Source organism: Meleagris gallopavo, chromosome 8 (genome assembly GCF_000146605.3).
Source record: "Meleagris gallopavo isolate NT-WF06-2002-E0010 breed Aviagen turkey brand Nicholas breeding stock chromosome 8, Turkey_5.1, whole genome shotgun sequence".
Classification (NCBI taxonomy): Eukaryota; Metazoa; Chordata; class Aves; order Galliformes; family Phasianidae; genus Meleagris; species Meleagris gallopavo.
Window position 1 is genome coordinate 24,565,910 of NC_015018.2, and position 26,573 is coordinate 24,592,482.

The 26,573-nt window shown below is 37.7% G+C and overlaps 1 protein-coding gene across 2 annotated transcripts in view; it reads right to left on the bottom strand.

Annotated features, from left to right (window-relative positions):
- Positions 1–26,573, bottom strand: part of LOC100544091 (VPS10 domain-containing receptor SorCS1) — a 255,333-nt gene that overhangs the window by 72,852 nt on the left and 155,908 nt on the right. For both annotated transcript variants that reach the window (XM_031554506.1, XM_031554505.1), the window contains exons 5-6: positions 21,058–21,131; positions 6,650–6,714 (exon numbers count right to left, since the gene is read on the bottom strand). In XM_031554506.1, the coding sequence (XP_031410366.1) occupies positions 6,650–6,714; positions 21,058–21,131 (139 nt within the window). The remainder of the gene's footprint in view (positions 1–6,649; positions 6,715–21,057; positions 21,132–26,573) is intronic.

Here is a 26,573-nt window from a genome sequence, read left to right on the forward strand (position 1 = left end):
CCATTTGCAGAGTTCTTGGAATATATAAAGTGCTGAGTGTTATTAGTCACTGCAATTTATAACATTTTATGCTTTCGCAGCTCACTGCAAAACATTAATTAATATAGCCCAGACAGCATTATCGAAGTGTATTTCCCTTTGCAAGGACATGTTTTTTTCCACATTAGCCACGAGAGGGCAGGGAGACACAGAAGTGTCAGTCTGCTCATTGCAGCAACCAGAAAAGTTCCCTCTTCAGAAGTTCTTGGTTCTCTGTCCCCCCACCGCAAGCAAGAAGGGGACTGATGGGGCTTACCCACCACCCTGCAGTGCTGTGTAGTGCAGCACATCCTCTACCAGTCAGAAGACAGAACGGGCATCTCAGAACAGACTGAAACACAACCAATTCCCACTTCTCCTGTTAACTGAATCCATTCTATCACAAAGGACAGCCCTTCACAGCTGACTCCACATTCTCTCTATTATAACATCAGACTTCTGTTTCTCACCTTGTCTCTATTCTTTGTAATCCACCACCATTGTTTTCTTCTACAGGCACGCTATCTCTCTCAAAGCACTAAAAACAGTGTCATCTTGCATCCCATGCCAATGAGTTACCTGTCCTGCGAGGTAGCAAGATGTGTGCCGCTGGGAGAGGCCATCAAAGAAGATTAAAGAATCTCCTCTACCAGAGATTTTAAAGAGCAGGACAGGCTGACATCTGTTAGAGGTGACTGAGGCTTTTTCAATCCTGTATTAATGGAAGAATTGGGACTGTGTCTATTTCTGCTGGGATCACCTGAGTCTGTGCAGCAGCAATTGTACCATTGATGAAGATTTACTAAGGCAATTCCTTGAACTTTTACAGTGCAATTCTCCATGGCTTCAATTCTAAAATGCCAGTAATAACTACTAAAGGGCAGAGCTCTGAAATCGCTTAAGCTAATCTCCCAAACAGCCAAACCATGAGATGTGCACACCAAGAATATCCCCCTCTGCTATGGGGAAGCAGAAAGAAAGGTTTCTTGCAGAGTTTGGATCCCTCATTTTTCCTAAGGGAATTTTTGTTGTGCTCACATTAACTCAAGAATTTTGTTTCGATGTCTGATTCTCATGGACATTTTATGTGATTCCATTGGCAGAGCTTTGTAATTTAGCATTAATTAATGTCAATTAATGTATTCAGTTGCTAAGCTGTGGAATTAATTTCATTAGTTTTCCTGCACAGATGTTTTCCCTGCCATAGGTAATTAGGACATTATGCTTTTCATTTCCAGAACCCTCACCTCCAACAACAGCTGCTGTTTTTAATATACAACAACAGAGCCAAACTGTGCCTGAAGAGAAGAACATAACAAGTCCTAGCTCTTATCCTCCCCCGACACTTTGATTTAGACAGTTTTAGACACCTAGAGTAGGATTCCTCTCTGGAAATGGCAACTATTCCTAAAGAGGATGCAAAAACACAGTACACAAGAATGGAGGAGATGTCTTGTAAGGGAAACCTCTGACAAAATTAATCTGTGTCAGCGGTGAAACATGCTAACATGCAGTAGGAACTGAGAGCCAGAGGGCCCCTGTGCCATGAGTTGTTTCAGTGTTTTCTGTTTAGCTCAAGCTCCACGCTAATATGTTCTCAAGGGAAGTACATTCCAGAAACACATTCTTGGCTTAGCTGGTGGAGATGGAAGGTTGTTGGTGGCTACTGAAGGTTGGCAAGCCTCTACAAAAATACAAAGAGGAGTATCAAATTCCCTCATGACGCAGAATTTCTTCAGGACACTTTGTTCCAGGGTGTTATTTTGGATGACAGCTCAAGCCTTACCACTCACTTCTTTCCAATCTAAGCTTGTATGGATTTTTTGGGGAAACTCTGATCACAAGGATAGTCCGAGGAAGAATTCACTGAACTACAGTAAACACATTCCTCCTGCTTTTTATTTTCTTTTCTAATTAACTGAGGAATACGTGCTATTCTCTACAATCAAATCCACTAATGACAGATCAGGAGTTTATGTGAAGAGCATCCATGCAATAGATGACTTATTTGTCTTCCAGACTTACTATGGACTACACCTTATTCATTACTGAGCAACAAACATTATTGATAGTTTCTGCTTTTGAAGGATGACTGACATCCTTTATCTAATAAACCATAAAAACATGGTAATAACATATCTCACTGAAGACCCAGGCCTGTAACCAGTGTACTCCAGTGGTGACTAACAAGAGAAACCTTGAAAAGATTATAAGAATTTGTCCACATACTTTGCATTTAAGGCAAACCTTCAGCGGGAATAAATACCACTATTCAACTGTTCTCTCATACTATAATGTTCCCACTCCCTCTTGCTGAGGAAACACACAGAATGACTGTTCTTTATCTATTCCCATCAGGTCTGAATGTTGATTTGTGAAACATTTATGATATGGGGATATATTCACAATTCTCCAGGTCTCAGCAATTGCAAAGCAATTATCAGTAACGAAGATGAAATGGTCCAGTCCATTTACTAACTGGCTCACAAATCTGATTTTGTTCTACTACTCCCTTTTCTTCCTTGCAAGTCAGAGTCAAGAGTCTTTCTTTGAATGGGTAAGTATATCTTCTGCCTTTTCTATCATGAGAATACAATTAGAGAAACTAACACATTTCATTCTCCAAGACAAATACTAATCATCAGCTGTGGTAGGAAAAATAAAATAAAATCATTGCACAGGCTTAGGGGACTGAGAATTAATTCACCACCTCAGTTATATTAGAAAAGGTCTGTCAAACTAGGTTGCCAATTTTTTTTTCCCCACTACAGTCCTTATTTTACTCTTTCTTGCAATGTGTCGTGAAACGTAAATTAAAGTCCTAGCACAGTTTTGTGATTCAGATACTACTGGCAAGATGCTTAGTCACTGCTGATCAGCAAGCAGAGCATGCCAGCTGACCTCAGGTGAGGTCTTAGTCTTGCCTGCACTCACAGCAGTGCTTAAATTAGCTTTTATTAAGAAAAGTTACTATGTACATGAGAAAAGCAAAGGAAATATAACTTCTCAAATATCAGAAACTCTCTAAATTTTTGCCAGAACATTAGGAACATATGCTATATATAATATAAAATTAAAAACTTGATACTCATAATAATTTGAAATTCACCTACATAAGCAAATGTGAGTCTCATAAATTAACACTTATTAATTTTCCATGGAAAATCTTAGACATCCTTTAAGCCAGCTTTGCCTTTCTCTGGAGGGAGCCAATGGGTACACAGTTGATCTCCAAATGCCTTGTAGAAACCCATCTTTCAAATTCTCACCAACAACCTGGATTCCTTGATAGAGATCACCCAGAAAAAATTACATTCTCATGTCAATTAACCTGAATCAGGCCTTACTGAGATAACTCTCCCTAATTCAAAACATAAAACTATGAATTAAGGATACTTCTGCACTGTTCTTCAAAAACAAACAAGCAAACGGACAAATAAAAAGTGTAGAATCTGTATACTATTAAGATTATAAACCTCCTGAAAGCATTCAAACTGCATTTGAGTAAACATGGATTTAACTTTCACCAGTCACTCTGGCTGCTGACTATGGCGGTGAATACAACAAAGAGAAGCTTATCATGTTGTTAAGAACTGTGGGGGATTAAATGTCTTACTGGGGGGGGTGGCCTGAAACCAGAGAAAAAAATCACAATTCCTGCTGACTTTGACAGCATGGTCTGATCCTGTTCCAAAATCAAAGCAGAACACCAGGGACACCCAAGCATACAAATGGAAATGTGAGATAAGGTTCATTGGAACTTCTTCCAACTGAAAAAAATCAGGATTTCCTACTCTACTTTCAAGCCCAACTTGACTAGGATCGGGCCCGAAGCCTTCAAAAAATTAACAGAATCGTCCCTTCTTGACTCAGACATCTGAAGAGATAAAAATTTATCTGGTGCATTCCAAGATTTATATAACAGGTTTAAAAACACAAATGGCAATGACTAGCCTGGCTAATCTCCCTCCATCAATAAAACTAAATTGTACAGTCTGTACTCAGTTTGTTTAGTACCTAGTTTGATGAGATAATATGTTCAGGATGAGCCCATATTTTTCTGGATTGTGAGAAAGAAGAAAATAAAGGAGAATGAGAGTGCAGGTACAACATTGCTAGCCAGATCCTCATCAAGTGTAAATCAACATGCCACTAAAGTTACACTGATTTATGCCTGCTAAGAGACTCCTATTTTGGCTCTTGTAAACCTTTTATATTATGTATATAAATACAATAAATAAAATGCACAGACAAGCTCTAATCAGAGAGCAGAGTTAGAGAGTTATTGATATTCTAGCAGGGAAAGCTCAATACTAAGGTTGCTGCTGATAGATGTTCTCAGACAACCCTCTCACAAGGAGATGGGCTAACACCATACTCTGCTGACATTTTCTCACCTACAGCTGTTGTTGTACCACTCAGCTTCTGCTAGAAAATATGCCAGCACAAGAATGAGGCTGTTTTCCTACTTGAACTGAAGTAAATAGGTTTTTGTTCAGCCCTTATATTTCTACTGATTTAGTACTATAAGGCTCTAGTATACAAGAAAGGTGAATACATGAAATCTGTCATAGTAACTAGAGTAATTGACCATGTTCATATTCTCTCAGCCTGCTTCAAAGTCCTGTGACCTGCAATGCTAACAAATGTCTTCTGGCAAAAAAACGCAGTGATATGTTCCAAGGTTACTGCTTCAAGCTGCCCACTGTAGACCTCTGCCAGTGACCTGTACTTTCTAGAAGAACTGACGAAACGGAGCGTGCACTTACAGAATATCAAACATCTTATACTTCTGATGAGCTGGGAACCTCTTGACTCATGAGCAGAAATTTCAGCCCAATGGCTGGTTTGCAAGGGAGGTCACCAACGGCTGAAGGTTGGAAGCCACAGCTAGATTTATATTAGCAGTTTTGTCGTTGACTAAATGGAGAAATTTTAAATTGTCCTGCCTCCCAACTAAACCAAATAAGTGCACCCAGATCAGTCACTTGAGCTTGGCTGATGAGCAATAACTTTAGTAATGTGCCTGACTCCTCATCACAGACAGTTTCATCTACCTATGTTTTAGTTTCCACCCTAAGATAACCATACTAATTTGTTAAGCAGCCAAGGAATCTTTTGTGGAATTGTGCTATAGCTGTGCAAAATGTTCTTACTGGAGGCTAAGAATTCAAATAACACTTTTCAAGGTATTTGCAGTGTGGCATCTTCTCTGCAAAGTGTGAGACAAACATCCCTCAAAAGCATCACCGGAATATAGCTCCTTAAACACTGATTAGAGTGGTTTGTCTTAATGACCTCAAATTCTGAAAGCCTTTGTAACAGTAATTTTTTTTCTGCCGAATAAGTTGCTGTCCTGTTAGAATGTTTCATTTTCATTTAGCTTGTCATGAGAAACAGAAAGTTTCAGGTCCCCAGCCTTGCCACTGTGTTCAGGTAAGTTAAGCTGAGAGGAGAAATAATAACAGAGAACATAAATTATAAAAAAAATAGAGATAATAAATTCTTTCACTTTTACTAATCTTGCATATCCCAAAATGGAAAGAACTTTAAAACTTTATGATTTCTATCACAACTGTTTCTTTTCAAAATTCATCTTCCAAAAAATTCTCTTTCATGCTGAATTTCAATGAGTTAAAAAACTGATTATTTACAGTTACTTTTTCTGACAGTTTCTAAGTTTCCATTGAGAAACATACATTTTAAGTAACACCATTGAATTTGAGGGTACAATGCAGGGGAGAATTTGATCCTCTTTTAAAGGAATTAACTGACTGCATCATTAACACTAACATATTGGAAATGGCACAAACCTGCTTGTTATGTTGCAGTAAAGTTGCTACTACAGAGGAAACAATATGAAATGACAATGACAGGGTTCATGGCAGCCAGGCTTTTAGTATGATGCCTGAGGCAGTCCAGTGCTGTGGAAAAGAAATCCATGGAGAAAGGTCTGCAAAGGCAGGGGAGCTGAGAAAAAAAAGGCTTGAGGAAGCATGAGTGAGAGGAGGAAAGGACAGCGGGTGGCTTGAAGTGCCTGAGAGAATTCATAGCCAATTAGGAGAACAATCTGGCATTGCAGGTAAAGGTAGTTGCTAGAATGGAGAAAAGCACTTTGAGAGGCAAAGCAAAGAGGGAGAACAGCTGATGAAAGTGAAGGACAATGACAAGTAGTAACAGTGAATAATACATTTAGGTTGGTAAAAGGCTTCTAATGCAAGAGAAATGAGGTGCTTTCAAAGGTAGTACCTAAGGCAGAGTATCCCTGGTCAATTGAAATCGTTCAGTAAAGCTATGTTCAAGGAGATACTACAATGATTATTGTGTAAAACAACAAGTAGATAGACTCTGTGACACTGGAATCTCTCTTTTATAAATAAAATCACATATACAAAAAAAAAAAGAATTCTATTTCTATTTCAATTAGTTTTCATCACATATTCCTCCTTATATATTCTCAGCTCTTTTCACAGGCTCTTAATCCCAACTTTTTATCCTGCTGGAAAGACTTCTCTTCTGACAGACATGCCTTAGACGAGTGAACCACTAAAAGCTCAGATCTCTATCATGGTGTATTTACAAGCATTTAAGGGCAGTTAGAATACCAGTCTTTGGAAGATGAAGTACTTACGACCATCCACTGTCTTTGCCTCCAGGTGCACAAGATCTGGCTCTCTACCGGACACCATCATAGACCTGCAAGAGGCATATTGATTCAAATATGTTAAAAAAAATACCTTGGGTGATATCTGAGACATTCATTTCACATGATTCTGTTCAGCTGGATCCAAACTCACACTCACAATTAAAAGCTGTTCATTTTAAAACAATTTTGGAGTTTCAGCTAAAATAAACTTGAGAATTTGAAAAACATTCAACTCTTCAGTGAATTGATAACATTACACTTACGAGTTCTTTATTTCTTACTCCTTTATTTCGATTCTATTCTCCATTTGGAGACTTGTTTCTCTTTGCATTGGCATCTGACCTTCTGATGTATCCTCTGGTTTGTTTGGTAGGTTATATTTTATCTCAGGGTGAGATACGGCATACTTGGATTGATGGGATAATAGTGTTTGCCAGCATACTAATTATAGCTGTTCCTTTATATTGGACATTTTATGCACACTTGCTTAATTGACACTCTTAATGATCAATATTCACACTCATTAATTAAGAAATTTTAAAAAACTCATTTCATTCTGAGACATTTTATCACTTCTGATCTAATAAAAAGTGTTCCATTAAAAAAGAAACGTTAGATTGGTTCATAGATTTGTTCACTCTGAATTAACAAGAAACAACAAAGACGTTGAGCACTGCAAATAAGGAGATTCTGAACTCAGGTTTTGCTTTCTTTACCAAGGTTCTTCTTGACCAGCACCACTGACCTTGACAACTTGCTGGTAGATGTACAAATTGTACAGTTCAAATGGCCACTACTTTGATGCACAGCCAGATTTTTTTGCGTTATTGGCTGCAAGTATGTAACAATTCCATCATAAAGTACCCTCAGCAGCAACTCTGAAAATCAGTCTTGTTTCTGGTCTTGTCCCTGTCAGCCAAGGGATCATCCTAGATTAAGGCTAAGGGTTAAACAGTCAGTTCCATGTTACCTGCTTGACCTCCAAGCTAATAGATGCATGAGGGAAGAGAAAGATTCATTTCCATTGATAAACAAATTAGATGCTGCTCTGTTCAAAGCCTCATTATTTTTCAGGAAATCAAAAGTGAAATTCAAACAGTGATTTAAACCTTAATTCAGTTCCCACTGACTGCAATCAGAGGCAGCTCCAGCCCTTAATCATCATGCACATTAACCAATAACCATCATAAAAATGTTAACAATAACAAGAGCATTTGTGTCCTGATTAATTCTTAGCTTCACTGACAAAACGTGAAACAATTCTTTAGCTAGAAAAGCTTTGGACTTTACTTTGTTTCGATACTGGAAAGATTCAGAAAAGTCTCCGAGCCAGCAAGGATTTCACCTTGTTTTTATTTTCAAAAGCCCTTATGGTAAGGTCTTCTTCTCCTAAGCATTCAATCTATATTTAAAATCCCTACTTCTTGACGACTGACACGAGGTGGGTGGGAAAGGAATACCTTCCTAGGGTATTTTTCCCTTACCTGCCATCATCAAAGAATTAGTGTCAAAATGCTAGGACTGCTTTTTACAAATTCAGTTCAGGATGGATAGATGCAGGTGAAAAACAGCCCTAAAAATGCATAAGGATTAAACTCATTATTTGGCTTATCTACTTTTTATCCTTGTTTATTTATTGGGCTTTAAGCACATTTGGAATTGGGCTATTCCAGAAAATACTGTTCAGCACTCCTCCACCTGATCCAACAAAGCCCCAGTGGGGATGTGAACTCTTCAAAGAAGAAAGGATTGTATTTCATGGACTTGAATACTTTGTCTCTTCAGAGGCGTGCAACAATGATATTCATTCAGCAAAGACCTTGTTGCCCTGATTAAACCCTCTGAGCCTATGGTCAGGTGCTTTAAGAGTTTCCTCCTCTTTTCTGACCCCAAGAAACACCTCTATTGCATCTTTTATTGTGAAGACAGCAAAAAAAAATGAATGAAATATGTCACATTGACAGATGGAAAGTGATTGTCATTGCTGTTTCCACTTCTGAAATGAGCCATAATTTACATCAAACTCTTAAATGTCTTAACGGTAGTATATAAATATCTGAAACCACCAAGACCAGAAAGTTAGAAGGCAACAGCATTAGTGACCTGCATACTACTTCACCTCATGCTAGGACAGCCAGAATTACGACTGCAGAAGCTTCAGCTTCAGGCAAAATTAAGTCATCAATTATCCCAAGAATGGACAGGACAAGGATGGCTAAAATATGACTCATGATAAACATTATTTTTTACTCAAGGGCTTCAATTTTTAATTTTGATGTTGCCTAGCTCCCTACAAATCAGAAGTGGAATGAGAGACTAAGAAAAAAGCCATGGCCCAGGGAAGCTGTGGCAGTTTCTTAAGTCAAACAAGACGTGAGATGGAGATAAGAATTATATCAAGGTCTCCTTACTTGTTACCTGACAGAATACACACTCCATTGCTTTGATATAACTGGCCTAATTTAATTCTGGCAGCATAAGGTCACACAGTCTGACCTACGCATGATAACATGGGCCAGACAATAATGATAACAAAGTATAATCAGTTGCAAATGATAGGTGAATTTCAAATACATATCTTCTCAAGTAAGTGTTAGCTGTACACAGTTGGCATCTGGGAACACATTACTCACAACTAGATTCTGCTGAGAGACTATTGTTCAGAAAACTGTAAATGTCGCTTTTTCTCATATCATGCTGTCTTATTCTATGGTAGTTCTACGATATTTCTCTATACCTCCCTTTATTCTACCTGAAAAATCACATAAACTAATATGTAGCATACGCAGTTACATTGTACACATATCTGAGCTAGTCACACTCAAATGTTTTTGTAGGCAATGAGGAAAAACAGGCAGTTTTGCACAGTGGTTCTATCTGAACTATCTTAGGAGTTCAATTCACAAGAAGTCAAACCATCTCCAAATGGATTGTTTCTTACTATTGAGTATAGCATATCTGGATACCTACACTACAGACATCCACATGATCAAGTAAATGTCTCAAAAAACATAGTGTGGCAGACCTGGAGCATGTCTATTAACTAAATTTTAAAAACTTGGAACTGAATTGGAGTGCAGCATGGGCTATAGGTAAAGGGAACAGACAAAAAGGATCCTTGGTAGGTAAGGACAACAGACTTCTAAAAGCCTGACTATCATTAAGTAATGGTGTTAAGCCCATGGCAAGGATATGAAACACAATGAATACACTTAATTTATTATAAGGAAATTCCAGTCCTGATCAATGACTGGATATGAAAATTCTTCTATCAAAAATCACTTGATCAATAAATACAAACTTACACATGGAAAAAGAGAACTACATGCCCTAGATAACTCCAAAGCCTCAATGTTGGGGTCTATAACTTGAGGTGAGTGCCCATCCTACTTCAGTATCTTTTGTCTGTACAACCAGGTCAACGCACATTTCACAAATTAAAGAAGGAAGAGAAAAGTGCTGTGGATTTAACAGCCTATAAAACAACCACGTAAAGAACATGGATACAGATGAGCAACACTCTACGATCAGTCGGTTACTAATTTCCTTTCATATATTTCTCTGAAAACAAACAGCACAAACCCTGCCATGCCCTGTTCTGAGCATCTGCTTTTGTAGCTATGCTGGTAACACTTTTTTCTTTTTCAATTCTGTCCTTTTCTTTCAGCATCCATTCTCAGAGACCTATCAATCATACATACAGCCACAAACTTTTCTTCTCTTTTCTTTATGCTTTCATTTCATGATAAAATAATGGCATGCCCCTTGCTCATTCCTTTAATCCTCGCCGAAACTTCAGAATACCAGGGATATGCTAGCAACACCTTCTGCTGAGCAGTACCCATTGTATTTTTCCAATTATCTTTTTTAGTGTTTTGTTGGTATAACTGTCTGGATGTTTTGGGGAGGGCAGAAAAAGAGAAAAAAAGAAAAGAGAAAAAGAGAAAAAATTTAAAAAGCCAAAAGGAATTTAAGTTACCCCATTGTCTTTACAGAAGATGTTCACATTATGCAACATGTAATACTCCCCCAGTCCTATTACAAAGTTGCTTCCAAAAATTTTAATTCCCTTCATGCTTGCTAAGTAGCCATCTGCTCTTGAGAGCTTCACAGATCAATACCAGTATCTGCAGCACAGTAATTGCTCTGAATGCAGATTCTACATCCAACCATGAGAAACAGCACAAGGAGAAGACCCAGAATCATCTTCTGATTTAGAATGAGACTGAAAATAAAAAAGCAGTCTGTCAGTGCACATGGCAGACAAATGCTAGCTGGCACATTTCTGTAGTGACCTACCTCTTGCCATCTCTCTGACTTCTCACTAAAATCTTAGTTCCAAGGCCTACCAGATCTGCAGAGTCACAGAAACTGCCTAGATAGTTTGTGGTATCTCCTCCCTGGAAGTCTTCAAAAGCCATCTGGACGTGGTCCCGGGCAAACTGCTCTGGGGCCATGGATTAGCAGAGAATTGGAACATAGGGATCCAGAGGTCCCTTCCAACCTAAACTATTCCATGATCCTATGAAATACAATAAAGATCCTGCATTTCCATTTCTTCTAGCTTTTTATTTACTTTTATTGGAAAAAGCAATTATTTATATATATTAGGAAAAGATGAAGCTTGTAAGGCCATCAGACCACCCAGAACTGCAAAAGGGCATCACTGTGAGGATAGCAAAAATTTCCACATGCGGTATTTTTAATTTCAAATTACCAATTTTCACAAAGAACTCAAAGCACTGGACTATATAGACTTTTAATCTCATGGACTTGTGCATCCTGTAAAAGTAGCTTCAGATGCATATGATATTAGATGCTTGAGTTCAGACAGAACCACATCATAGCTGAGACAATATGCACAATAAATTTGATGGCAAAATTTTCATACATCATTTGCATTAAAAACACCCACAGTAGCCAAGATCATTGGTAATTTAAGCTAAGCAATTTGAGACTTTTTTAGAGAAGCTGCAAAAAAGGAAGAAAAAAGGCCTAGAATGGAAGGCTAGAATAGAAATTCTATCACCTTTGCACAACCAAAACCACTCATAAAAGTGCAAATGTGGTTCATTCTTCTTATGGGACTGAGATCTTACACAAATTTCTACTGTCTCAGAAGAAATGAACAAGCACAGAATCAGGACTAATCAGGACTTCTATGACTATCCCTCACTTTCTCTTGAAGAAAAACAAAATGTATGATTTGTTCATGCAGCAAAGGATGGTAGGCAGCTGACAAATATCAGCATAACTCTACTAAAGCACATAGCATGGAAAACCCAGTTTAATCCCTCAGTCATTAAAAACACTTATTTGCCTATATGCCCTCACTTCCCCTCATGCCTTGTCCCGATCCCCTTTCTGGCTGTTGGAGAACATGGTCTCAGAGATCCTTGTGCCAAAGTTGTCTTATGAACATAAATATTCTATCAAGCTTTATTCTGTCAAAATAGAGCCATAAAGTTGCACTGTTCAGCACATGATAATGGCTTTGTAATTCAATTATTGGTAGAATTTGCCTTCAGGGATTTGTCTTCCTTTAGCCTCAGCTCTTGTATGAATCCCTTATCATAAATCTTGCCAGTGCAAAACCAGCTCCGTCACTGCCTCTGGGACACATGCTGTCACTTCATGTTAAAAAATTTGACAGCTTATTCCAAATTGTTGAACGGCAGGTTTTTGTTTCTAAGGCCAGAGTGCAAATAGCAACATCAGATGATGTTTGTACAGTCCTTGGTAGCATCAATTTTACTAGTTCCACTGAAGCTCTAAATCTTAATTGTCATTCATAAAAATAGTAACGTGTAGTCCTGAACAGAGAGCTTTCTGTCCAGAGATACTTGACAATCAACCTTTAAGTAACCTTCCCTACATGCAACTGATTTGCTCAAGATATATGGAAAAGTACAAGATGAGTAGAACAAGTCAGAAAAAGGGGTTGAGGAAAATTTTTGGCCTCAGCTTTACAGATAAACTCCTCTGATTAGTCAAGAGCACAGAGACCTCACTGATTTGACCAAGATCACACAGTTGTTATGTGGCACAGATAAAAATAGTGCAGAGCCCTTCAGGCTCCTTTTTCTTTTACTACAAAATTCACTCCATGAGGACTTTGCTGATACTCTCTGTTCCTTTTTCACTCAATGAAAAAAACTCCCCAGGGAGTTTAGCAAGGCAGTGAATTCTTGTAGTTTCTTTACTTCCTATTATGTGAAGTTTTACAGATTTTACTATTTCTTGAATACTCTCTAAGAAATGGTTTCTACCTTTTACATCTCTTAACCATTTTATTCTCCTGATTTGTTTTTGAAACAAAGTGCTAGATTCCAGATAGATGTAAACCAGCACTTTATTTCTTTATACTTGGCCAATATATTTCCCCCAGTCATCATCTAATTAGATTTTCCTTTCTGTACCTCTGCACTATTTTTCCATCATCATCCAATGAGATGAAATGCTCTAATTTTGTGCAATTCAACTGGCAGCTGCTGGGCCAAATCCATCCTATAGATCTTGACTTCATCACCTTTTCTCTAGAGGGGATGGGAAATAATAGTGCAGTGAATAAAGACCAACCAGGTAGACTCTTCCTAGTTGAGCCATTCTGCAATGCTGACGTGGAAAACCAGATAGCTGTTGTTGTTAACACTAAAATAAATGGATATGAACTTTCAGTGAGGTAAGCATTCACTGCTAGTAACAGAAGGGCAGGAGGGACATCTTAAAATCAGAATCCGATGTAAATAAACAAAACTTAGTTACCAGGATCAGATCATGATTTTAAGATTTTCCTGTATACATATGTCTCATATATTGGAGGACACCAGAGTCATCTTCCTTAGAATTGGCTTGAGGAGAGGCAAGGAGGACGGTATTTTCTAATTATAGCATCTGAACTCAGCTCCCTGCTATGAGGCACCAAATCTCCCTGATTTACTGCTTTTTTGCTGGTACAGTCTAATAGGATCATAGTTTCCCATTGTGCTAAGATGCATCTCTGGCATCCTGTAGTGCTGTGGCCCAGTCAGGATGCTCTGGAGGAGGTCAGGAAATCATTTACAGCAAGTGTCAAGTCAACTCTTCTTAGAGAATATGCTTCTAATTAACCATAGAGCAAAAAACAGCACTGAAACCTTCCTGACATTGACCCAGACAAATCCACAGCTAGATTCACTACGTAATTGTCTCACTCCCTTCATGTGCTCTCCTTTATAGATGTATCCAGAGCAACCAGCTTCTTAGTCCAGTGCTTGCTGAAAATTGACTTGTTTCACAGTTATAAGTATTGCAAGCTTCTGTTACTGAGGAACTCCCCAAACCAGATTTGGAACAAGTATACTAATGGCTGTCAACATCCGTACATCTTCAGTAAAGGAAACATGAAGAACTGTTCCAAGTTAAAGTGTATGGAAACCTTCCTTCATTTATAAAGAACCTTTAGATATACATATATATATACATATATATATATATTATACATACATACATATATATATATGTATAAAAGGTAAATTAGTTGAAATTGGAATAACAAATCACACCAACCTGTGTATCAATCAGAACAGGCTGGTTTAGTCCCAAAGACTTACTCAGACAGAGTATACCTCTTTTCCGCCATCCTCCCTACTCACAACTGAAGAACAAAACTCTAAAGTGAGGAGGGGGCAAAGTCAGATAAATGGGCAATGGGTGATGAATTTTAGGATTACATTCAACATATTCTTTTACACCTATCTTTGGAGTTCCCACAATAAACAAATAGAGTCAAGAATGCTTTTTTAACCCCTCACAAAATGGAACTATGCCAAACTAAGGCTTTGAGACTGAGGAGCTATATTTTGCTCCGACTAGTCCTGAATTGAGTAACAAGTTTTCTCAAGAGACTATTGGGACCAGAGGATCTGATTATTATAGACTCAGAGGGCCAAAGTTTTATCAGTACCCTGCTGCATGACTTCAGTTAATTTTCTAATTCTTGTCCAAAGAAGAAAGATATGTAATTTGGTTCTCAGTTTCTTAAGAACCAAGACTTATAATAAATCCAAAGATTCTAAATGAGCTTTTAACAGCAATAGAAAGAGGATGCTGCTTGTCTTTTACTTTTCCTTATTTCCTTGCTGATTCACATGGGTCTGGCAGAGCTGTACATATCTGCAAGACAGGAATAAAATCCTGATTCCCTGGATAAATATAAGAGATTTCAGCCTTCACTTGTAGCAAAAAGATAGAGCTCCATGAGGGTCAAGGCATCTGGGAACTGTAAGCAGAGGTTTTCGTTAAATCCTTTGAAATACCACTGTAGTCTTTGGTGAACATTGCCAACAGAGAATGCTTTTTCTTGCACCTTGGCTAGACAGAATATTATGCTAACCTTTCTGGTGAGAAAACTGTAAGTATCTAGGGCAATGAATGGTGACCATGCGCTCTAACGTGTTGTTCACCATCAGTAATGTTAATAGCAGCCCAAGCATGGAATGGACAAAGGAAAGAGATGTTTGCAAATGCGTTCTTAATTCTGCGTTCTTGGCAGTATTGCTAACCTACAGCCCACCTGTATCTTTAGGCTGGCAGCCATGAAACTACCAAAAAATATTAGCAAGCCAGCTACTCAATTCAGATCTCCTGAAATCTGTCATGGGTCCTTCCATGATACACCCGTCTGGCATGTGCTCATCTCAACCATTTTTAAGCTATAAAATAATATGTATTTTCCTATTCAATTTTTTAGTACAGTCCAATTCATCAGGTATGGCTTTTGCATTAGATTAAGCAGATGATTTTCTGGCCAGGCTGTCACAATGCCCTTTGATTGGCATCTTCCCTGTCAGCTGTCAGCAGTTGCTCTGCTGTGATTAAAAGGTCTTGTTTAGCAATACACAGCATCATCTGTAAACAGCCCAGACGCTGTGTCATTTAAATTGCTTCAGCCCACCTGGGTAGGTGTGCAAATTTTACCAAGCCAAAATTTGACAAGAAAGCAGGGACAGTTTGCCTGGCTTGCTCCAACTGCTTGAATATAATGGAGCTTTTAACAGGGCTTTGACACATTTTTTCCCTTGATTTTCATCTCTTTTAGCTGCTACAATGAATGCAGTCAGACCTTTTAAAATATATTTTCTAGCCAACTCTTGAAAAGATATATACTGTATAATTCTAGTCTAAAGATTATCTTTCTTTCCTGTTGCTCATAAAAGAAACACATATATAGTCCTATCTACTCATCTGTCCTCCCAGCCGCTTACGGGTTTATCTTTTTCTCCCATTCAGTGTGTATGCATATCTCTGTATTGTTTGAGTGGAGAGGTTGGTTAGCTGTGTTTTGTTGTTTTCGTTTTTTTTCAATTGATCTTTGCATTCATTTTCTCTACTCTCCCATGCCCAGAAGAACCCAAGGTGGAGGGGACACACAGCAACATCTTTTCCCAAACTGACATATCTCCCACAAAGTCCTTAGGGAACATTAATACCATGGACACACAGTCCTACTCAAAAACAATGTACAATGATGTACAATGATGTATTTTTACTTCCAGTCCAACCTCCATGCTCATGCAGTACATGAAAATCCCAAGCAGTAGTTTTTGTCTAACCGTGACAGTCAGATTCCTGAAATAGAGTGATACTTCTCTTGTATTTCTCCCACCTGCTTGTCTGTGTGCAGTACACAAACATGAAAAGAAACTAACTGCAATGATGCATTTAATGATTGTAACTTTTTATGATTTACTAGCTGTATTTTTCCATTGTATGCATATTTCTAAGACATTTTTATTATTTTCCTTTTTTTCTGTAATTTTTTCAAGGGTCGGTACTGATTAGACTTAGCTGAGAACCTTTTCAGAAGATGTCTCAATTCAAAAAATATGTTTTGCAGACATTTTAATGACCTTTTTAATCAGTTATTTTATTTTTGTAAGGCCAGCGTGATATTTTGATTAAAAAAAAATCTCATTGTATGACTTAATGAAAGGACTAGAATAAAAATTCTATATTTTAATGAGCAATTTTGCTTGTTGGCCGTAGCAAGCTATACTCACTTTGACTAGGCATTTTGAAGCCACTGGTCATGAATATTTGGATTTGCAAGTTACAAGGTATCACTGCTGAGCTTTGACTGGAAGACAGGACCACTTAGAGCCAGAAAAAAATAAAGTAGTTCCTAATATGATTGATTCAGCAATTGTGCTCATGTTTGCATTCACTACAAACCATAGTCTTTGCCAGCAAAATTCCAGGAAGGTATGCAGAAAATCAACAAAGATTATAAAAATAAACTCAGAAGCATTTAGGTAAAGCATTTATCTAACATCTACTGCATTCTCTTTCCCTAATACCGATCACATTAGTAAGCACTATGCTAGCAACATTAAACCATATACATTAAGTTGTTTACTTGCTGGACTAATATTGCTTGAAATACTCCTTCCTAGCAATTATAGTATTTTCATGCGGCACAGTTCCAGAATAACCAAGCACCATGCTAACTTTCATGAATTTTCCTGTCAAAATAAAAAGAATCAACCAAAGAAATAACAAAAAAAAGTATTTAAAAAATGTGAATATGGTGCAGAACTGCAGTATCCTTGAGGTGTATGCAGTGTGTATGCTTTAACATTGTCAGCAGGCACATAGAGTTGAGTGCATTATCCTTTCCTCAATGTACCACTTCCACATATCTAGATTATGCAGAGAGACATGTGGTAAGATAGCCTAATTACAGCAATTATTAGAAATGACAATTTTACTACAGCCCTTTACACTAAAGACTGCCCAACACACTTAATTTTAAGGGTTTATCTGCTCATCTCTTTCTCACACTCCAGATACATTTCTCCATAATCTCTTTCATCACACTTGCAGATGTCAGAGCATTACTCACAGCTGAGGGTAGAAGAATAAAAAGAGGGGATGAGCTCTGAAGGAACAAAGATCTTATTTTCATGTTAATGACTCCTTTTAATGAAATAGATGATGGAAAAACACAAAACACCTGTGAGCTACAAAGAGCAAAGCTGTCTCTACATAGAGTTTTTTCTCATAGCTATGCAGTAGGCATCGGCAGATTACTTTAATGATCTTCAGAGGTTTAAATTTCTCTAGAGTGATAGTAGGAGAGAATGTTTCACAGAGCAACCAAAAGTAAGTGAATAGAAAATTCTCTTGCAAACAGACATAAGACGTTAAATGTTTCTCTGGCAGCACTTGCAGCAGTCTTTTAAAAACTAAAATTAGCAAACCCACTGCTGATTATTCAAAAGACTTCAAAAGAGTGAATCATAGAATCCTTAGAGTTGGAAGGGACCCTTAAACACCATTTGGCTCAACTCCCCTGCAAAGAGACACATCTGCAGCTCCATCAGGTGCTCAGAGCCCCATCCAGCCTGATCTCAAATACCTCCAGGGACAGGGAATCCACCTCTCTAGGCAACCTGTGCCAGCACCTCACCACCTTTACTAAAAAACTTCTTCCTTATATCCAAAATAAATGCCCCCTTATTCTGTCACAACAGGCCCTGCTAAGAAGACTGCCCTCTTCTTTCTTAACCCCCCCCCACCCTCTCCCAAGATACTGAAAGGCCACTCTCAGATCTCCCTGAAGCCTTCTCTTCTCCAGGCTGAACAGCCTCAAACTCTCTCAGCCTGCCCTCACAGGGGAGGTGTTCCACCCCTGGGATCATCTTTGCAGTCTTACTCTGGACGGAGTGACCCAGAAACTAACTGGTAAACCAACGCAACAGAATAAAATGCAAATACAAATATCAGTAAGAAATCAAGAGAATGCATCTTTGCACCAACTGTTCAAATTCTTTTAGATGGAATACCCTCCAGATGTTCCTTTCTTCCAGTAAATGAAGCCTTTCTTAGATATTGGAATATAGCCTTCATTCTCCACAGAGAATATAAAGCCATCATTCTCTGAATAACACAGTTGTATCCTGGTGGATCCCTTCAAATCTGTTTGATTTAGAAAAAGGAACAGGAGAGAGAGTCCTTGTAGGCTTATTTCCTAGGAAATTTGTGACTTTGAGACATTTTCCTTTATATTCATTTCTGCCCTCAACAATAACTGAAAGTCAGCATTATGCCTTCAGTTTGATTAAGCTCTGCATATAATAATAATTTCTCAGAGAACAAATACATGACGCTACACCAAACCTATTCAAGAGCTCTGGATACACAGATACAGCTGCAGAACTCTGGATTTTAACTGCTCATCTGCATCGGCTTATGTCCCAATTACCTTTCATTTTCTTTGAACGGTGGGTCAGCAGTAGCTACACTATGCAAAGGGCTGCCCTTCTGATTCAGAACTTCAGTGACACGGCATAGAAAAAGCACGTTGCTCTCAATTACACATCTGTTTTCTATCGTGGATGTTTATGAGGCCTGGCAGTGGCCATATAATTGGAGCTGCTTTTATTTTCCAAGGCAATGATGACCCCAGTAAGTAATCCAGAACAAAATTTAACGCTGTCTCTATAAGTCACATTATTTTTAATTTTGATAGTAGAATTATAGTTTAGTTTGCACTGAGGTGTATTACCTAAAGGACATTTTGTTCAAGGTGAAAATACAGAGTTGCAGTTTCATGTTTTGTTTATGGCTATAGGGAATTAGATGGGTGGTTGGAACATCTTTTCATCTATTCAGCTTCTTGTTTGCCTTTGAAGCTCCAGGTCTTCTCTTATTTGTAAGGTTCTAAGAGGCCTTCAAAGACTGAGCTCCACAAGAAAGGAAAAAACGATCATTTTCATCATTATTCTTATTTCAGGATCTATCTGCTCAATTTATGATAAACCATTACTGTAACTAATGATGGGAAACATCAAAAGACTTGGAGTGAAGAGCAGGACATGGAGATCCAGGAACAGGGACAATAATTCCCCTTTCTCTCCTTCTCTGACCTTCTTCAGCCAGTACAATTTTACTGGCTTTCTCAACAACTGGATCACCCAGTTTCTCGGATTTTTCACATTTATTAGCCCAGAAATACCAAAACATGTAGAAGGGCTGTGTTTGTATCTGACACTTAGAAACCCTGTTCGTAGCACCATAAAATAATATGAGGGTGACATAAATATGTGTATACAAACACAGAAAAGCAAGCCTAAGTTTAAAGTGGATTTGAGCTTGTAAAAGCCTCAGCTAATACAGATTCTGATTAGGAATTAAAAATCAGGAGCAGCAAACAAAACTTTTGGTCTATATCCTTTGCAAATCAAATATTAATTCAGCTTTGAAGTAAATTTGACCTAGAGCTCTTACTTCTTCCAGAAATTAAAAGAAAATATTTGACCAAACCACTCCTAAGTCTTAGTACGTTCAAAACCTAAGGAACATGCACAAACTTATAGTTTAGTAGTCACCTACTGGGATTTCACTTTAATCATCTGATTCATCACATTCTGATTTCAAAATGACTGTTTTATCCAAAGGTTTTACTTTAAAGTCCAGATCTGTGGGACAAGAGCCAACATCTGCTCACAGGTGAACTCCCACCTCCAGACAGAGTTGGCAAGAACTCTCAAAGATTGATGTCAGTGTAAGCAAAAAGAGGAATAAGCCTAAATACAAACAAACTTCAATTTTTGTTTAGTCTAAGACAACCATATTTACAAGAAAACAGAGCAGTATCTCCTTGATTCCTCAACTTTCACCCACATGTGCAGTGAAGATTAGAGCTTGTGACAAAGAGCTTTGAAATTTCTTTCAAGTAACCTTGGCACCAAACTCCAAAATGTTTCACCACTGCTGTAGCTGATTGACATTCAAAGATTCAGTAACAGGACTTATGCAATACAGCTCATCCACAAAGCTTGAACTCAGACTGGAAATCTTGGCACAGCAGCCTACAAGCAGTATTACAAAGTGATTTAAGCTCACAGTGAAGAATTGTGTGTGCCTACTTCAATGGTCATTAACTTGCTCATTTTCAGAGATTGAACTGGGTCTAACAGCAGTTAAAAGCATAACATTAGTCACTGGAGCTGGTGATGTTCACTGTCACCCATGGCAGAAAAGCTATTGTCTTCAGAAGCTTCAAGACTTCACTCTGAGTGCAAGCAAGCTTATGATGAATTTAGTTAAGTTTCAACCCAAAATGTACACAGGAAATTGCAGAACTCTCCCCTCCACAATCAATGCTTTCTTCAGACTCAGAATATTTCAGTTGTGCATCATTCTTAGATCAAAGACCCTACTTTCAAGTGCTATTTAAACACAGAACAGCAGGAATAATGCCCCTTTAATGCCAGTTCAAAGTTAATCCCAACAAGAAGAGATTGATAGTGATGCAGACTGCATTCAGCCACACTGCCTTCAAGCTTTCATTTCAAGATCTCTGTACCTATGGGGAAATTCTGCCTGGGAAAAGAGGTTTTTGCTCTTACCAGTAGAACCTGTTTGGTGCAACTCCTTCATGAAGAAGCAGCCATCTTCTGCCAAACTCCACTGAGCTGAATAACTGGGGACAAAAAAAAAACAACAAAAAACAGTCAAGAATCACCATCAAACTCAACAGCAATAGAGAAATCAATCTGAAAGTCTGAAGAAGTCTTCTGAAACAGGAAGCCCAGGTTTTATTTCCTCCAGTCTTAAAAGGATATGTCTGGGACAGTTGAAAAGCATCTGCAGTGATTTTTAGGGTGGAAACTATACCGAGTGGGGCAACATGGGATAAAACTGCTGTTACCTTAGGGATCACAACACATTAAAACTTGTTATCTAGTTCACTGTGGCACTCTCAGGCAACAAAATAATGCAGTGTGAGAAGGCTCCCTGTTATGTTAAACTTGTGACAGACACCAGATGCAGAACATAACACAGAACTTTGATATCCTAATCTAGCTCCGACAACAGATACACAGACTTCCTTGATATTGCATCAGAAGGTCAATCTCTTCCTAGTTACCAGTCACCATCTTCAGAAAAGTTTTTCAATGTGGAACACAAGAAGTGCCCTAATACATGTGGATTTTGCATGCAGGACTGGTTGAGTTGAAATAGCACAAACAACTTGTACCAGGAAACCTGCAATTCTCACTTTGCACCTGCAAGCATTGTGACACAGCCTTCTAGCCTGATTACACAAACAATAACCAAATACATCAATCACATCAGAAAATCTTTCAACAATAAATACCAAGTAAGACTGAGAAAGGTCAGCAAAAAAAAGACACATATAGGTATTATAAACACTTGGTATGCCTTTGTGGAATAATATACAAATGTGACTTTTATAGAGCACTTACAAACAGCTGCTTTCCATAAATGCTGCTATCGGATAATTCTCAGAAGAATAGCAGAGGATCATTTGGGTTCTGGTTTTTTTTTTGCTTTATTTTACTTCACTTTGTTTCACATAGAAACACAGAGAGGCAATCAGTCCTATATTTTTTCTTGCAAACTCATTCCATTTCCCCCTTTCTCTTGTCTGACAGACATGGTCAATTTCTTCTTTGAAAGGAGTTGTTGAACCATTTCTTGACTTCAAAGAGACTTTGTTAAAAATGCAAGCAATTTGAATCTTTATGTGCAACTTTTGATTGATTTTTTTGGAACGTGTAGTGGCACTGGATTGGGATAAGACAAGGATGGAAGCCCAAGAGAATAACTGAGGAGACAAGCTGATATTAAAGCTCTGGGTTGACCAGAAAGATGATTTGAATGTATTTTAAAAAATATGTGATCATGATTTATGAAAACTTGAGATCCACTTTTTATTCTGCATTATCTTGTCATCACAAATCACTCCATCCCTTGGATTCCCTTCTTTAAAACCTTGGATTAGCATGGAAAAACTAATAACATCTGTAACAGCTGTTTGATAAAAAGTATACTGTACATATACTGAAATCTACTACAAAGCATTAAAGCTGGTTATTCACCTCTTTTTTCTCATCTCATTTTCTTCTTGAATATTGCCAAAGAAGAGACAGGAAAGAAAGAAGGGGGAATAGAAAATAACCAGGTCAGGCAAAGGAAACACAGTTTAGCTTTTCAAAATGGAATTGCATAATAACCTCTTGAAATTTCAGTGGTGAATCTCTTACTTTTCATTAACTACAAATATATTTTTATTGAAACATTAATATTCACTAACCCTAACAATAAAAAATAAATCTTATTTATCTTCTAGAACACTTAACAGTAAATTTTTTAAAGTGCTCTAAGGTCACCCAATCAAGAGTATTACTATTACTGGATGCATTTATTCCTCCTTTACCTCCAAAGTCCATTTCCAGATCTGCTTTTCATGATTGCACAATACAAACTAATATATGATCACTAAATTACTGTTACCTGTCTTACCAATACCAACATTTTCCCTTTCATGGCAAAGCAGTTTCTTCAATGCCAAGTAATAAGTTTTCATTTTCAGCATAGAGTAATTTAAACTTTAATAAAGTTGATATTGTCTCACAGTAAAACTTTAATTAAGAACAAAGATCAATACGAAAAATTCAGTAAACACTTCTGCGCTTCCAGACCCATACGTGGGATGCAAGATTTCCAGGGACACTGATTTTCTCAGAGAGTTGGAACCATCACAGTAAGTGTTGTTTTTCCCCCTTTATATTCCTACTCTTTCTCTAGTTTCCCTGAGCACAACTTTCAGAAAGTTACCACCTTTTAGAATTTATCATTGATAGTAACAATACCCTAAAATAATTTATCATGGCCGGCAGAAGCTTCATTTGTTTTTGTATAGCACCCTCCTTCACGCATACAACCTCAGTGCAGTACCAAGTTGTTGAACATTCCCACTACCCCAGCTCCCCCTTGGCTCTTTCAGCAGAAGTATTTGGAGGGGCTGTTCATTTGGCAAATCTGTGATTTCTGTGGCAGAGAGGAGCAGTGATGCTGTTCCCAGGGAAACCTGTGTTCTCTTACTGTGTGCCCTGAACAAAAGATGTGAGTCAGGAAAAAGGAGAGAAATGCAAGACTGGCGTTTGTTTCAAAGGGAGGAAATAGATACAGCAATTCTACTATGTCTGTATTTTCCTCTCATAATAGAAGTCAGTACCCAGTGAGCTGGGAAAAGTATATGAGAAAAGGAAATAGCTCTCAGAGGGAAATATCAGATCCCTGGGAATTCATGCCCAAAGCTCTTATTGTCTTTGAAGGGACAGTTTAATAACCAGACTTTAGAAGCTTTTATTCCTTTGCCATTATCTCAGTACCAATCTTAGCCTTCACTGATTCACAGCAGCATCGATGTACTTTCAGAAGAAGGGGAATTCCCCATATTAGGTGCCATCCCCAACAAAAGGAAAAAAGTTCTTTACATTAAGGATATTTTTTTCCAGATATTTTAAGTATCATTCAGCTTAGCCTGAGTTTATTTAGTTAGACCAGGAGAAGAAAAAAAAGAAATATTTGGAGGCTAGGTTTTTGTCAAGTACCAGATATGATACAGCAGGGAATATTTTTTCCCATTTACCAGTTATAGCGCTAGTATGGATATTTTTTTAACCCAACATCATATTTTGTTGTTGTTATAAAAGCTCTTTCTCTCCTGGGATGATTTCTGACAGGCTCATGTGTGCAGTCCCTTCAGAGATGACATTTTATTTTCTTTGGCAAGCACTGCAGTTTGTTGACAATTTTCATTAGAAGACAGAAATTAGATAATGTTCTCTGCTACAACTCTTATTTCAACCACAAATAAAAAACAAACCTAGTACAATTTCAGTGTATGTTTTCAGCTCAGGGCCAAGTAGTGATCTGACGTTTCTGTTCTCACTAAGACAAAACCACTATAAAGTACAAATCTTATATTGATCTCTCAGATTTGACCCTTCTTCACTGGGGAATAAAACTCTTTCTACTTCCTCTTCTCTTTTGTAGTTGTACCTCCTACACACGTACTCTTGCAGTCAGATTTCTAAGCTCTTTAGAGTAGAAATCATCTATTGTGGTATGCATTTACACAACATAAAGATTCCTGGGGCTCTCATTAGCTATAATAATACAGGAAAATTGTAAGTGAAGGTATGTGTAAGGAAAAGGTTTCCCTATAATAGGTACTTCTGTAAAAGGTTTCACTATTCAAAATGGTGAAAATTAGACTGTTTTCTCATATTGTCCTATATTATTTCTAATATATTTTTCAGCCACCAAGCAGCTTATCAACTTAGGAGTTCAGGTAATTCTGCATACATTTACTTACCTCAAACAAATTACAAAAATAACCATCCTTATATTAAAGTGAATCAAAGCAAATCTATAAAATTAATTTTCTTAAAAATTGGGGAAATCAGCCATTGTCTAGCTAAGCACCTGGCAGTGTTTGAAACTGCAAAAGCAACACGGCCCATTCCAACCAGAGAACATCTGTTCTAATGGAAACATTAAATCTATGTGAGAAAAAGACAGCCCCAAAGTTGGCAAAGTCATTGTTAGGGGGTATGAATTTGATCCAGGTAATGAAACTTTTTTTTTTTTGGTCAGATTACAGAGCAATTACTGAATTAGATTAGAATGAAGTGCAATTTCACTACCATCTCTTTTTAGAAACAGCCTTCAACAGATGCTTGGAAAACCAAAATACTTGCATATTCAAAAACTTTGTATATTCAACAGTTCTTCTTAATACGGTCTCAAACTCTATCAATCCTTGGTTCAGGGTCTTTCTGAGTGAGAAATTTCTTTAATATTTCTCAATACTTTTTTTTTTTTTAAGTTATTCTGTGTATTCCTTTCTATTCTTTCAGCACCCACAGAATTCTATGGTAAGCAAGGAGCTCCACAACCTAACACTGCATGAAGAATCACCACTTCTTGCTTGGTTTGAGTCTCTTGAGGGAGTCTCAAGTACAATAAAACATCAGTTCTTCCCCACATTTATGGAGTTAAAACAAATTACATTAACTGAGGAGTCATCTCTTTCCCAAATCTTCCAGCAGTCTTACTTGGCTTTGTACTTCTTTGCACTATTTTGCATGTCTTTTAGAAGCTACAAAATATGTAGGTAAAATTAGAGCTTTGAAGGGAAACGTTTTCTAGGCATCAAACAAATTTGATTTGTGTTGATTTCGGTATGAGATTCTAACCTAGACAACCCTACTTGTCTATTTAGATCTAACAGAATTACAAAGTCAAAAACTTCTGATATTAAGCACATGTTTAGCACAACTGTTAGCAGTTTCATGAAGTACTACATCTGGATGAGCTTGGGAGACGCACTTTAGCCGAACTGTATTCCAAAACAACTGTTTCCTTCATGAACACTGAATTTTCCCTGAGATCTTCCCAGCCAAAAACGTGCCTCTTATGAAATGGCTGAACTAAGTTTATTTGGCTGTTCAACCTAATGGCTAACAAAGCACATCATCAAACAGATGTCACTAGCAAAAGCAAATTTGTATTAAAGAAAGCAGCCCTTTTCCCCATCAATTAGCAATGAGTTCTGTGCTTCCCAGAGCTACTTTTATGCTCATTGAACTCACCAAAGACATTCAAAGTAATCTATATATCATCTAAGACATCAAAGAAACAGTTACTCATTTAACACCTGATGCGGAAAGTCAGGTTACATACAGCATGTACTGAGAATCTGAATGACCCACCAATTCCAGTAAAATATCATTTGAAGGGTAATTATGTCAGTCAAGACCTATCATCTGTTCTCAACAAAATTTTCCCAGTCAAAGCTTTTATCAAGCACGGAGTCCCTCGTGGCCTCTGATTCATTTTACTACCTAAACAATATGGCTGCAGATTTGATTGACTCATAGTGTCCATAACGTTTCATCATTCAGCATTTAAACTAATTGGATATTCTGATAAAACATTTAGTTTTGATTATTCTTCACACACTGATCTTAAATCATATTATAGTTCCACGTTCTTCCTCTAGTGATGAGGATATTCAATTTTGTGCAATGATTTAATTTTATGCAAA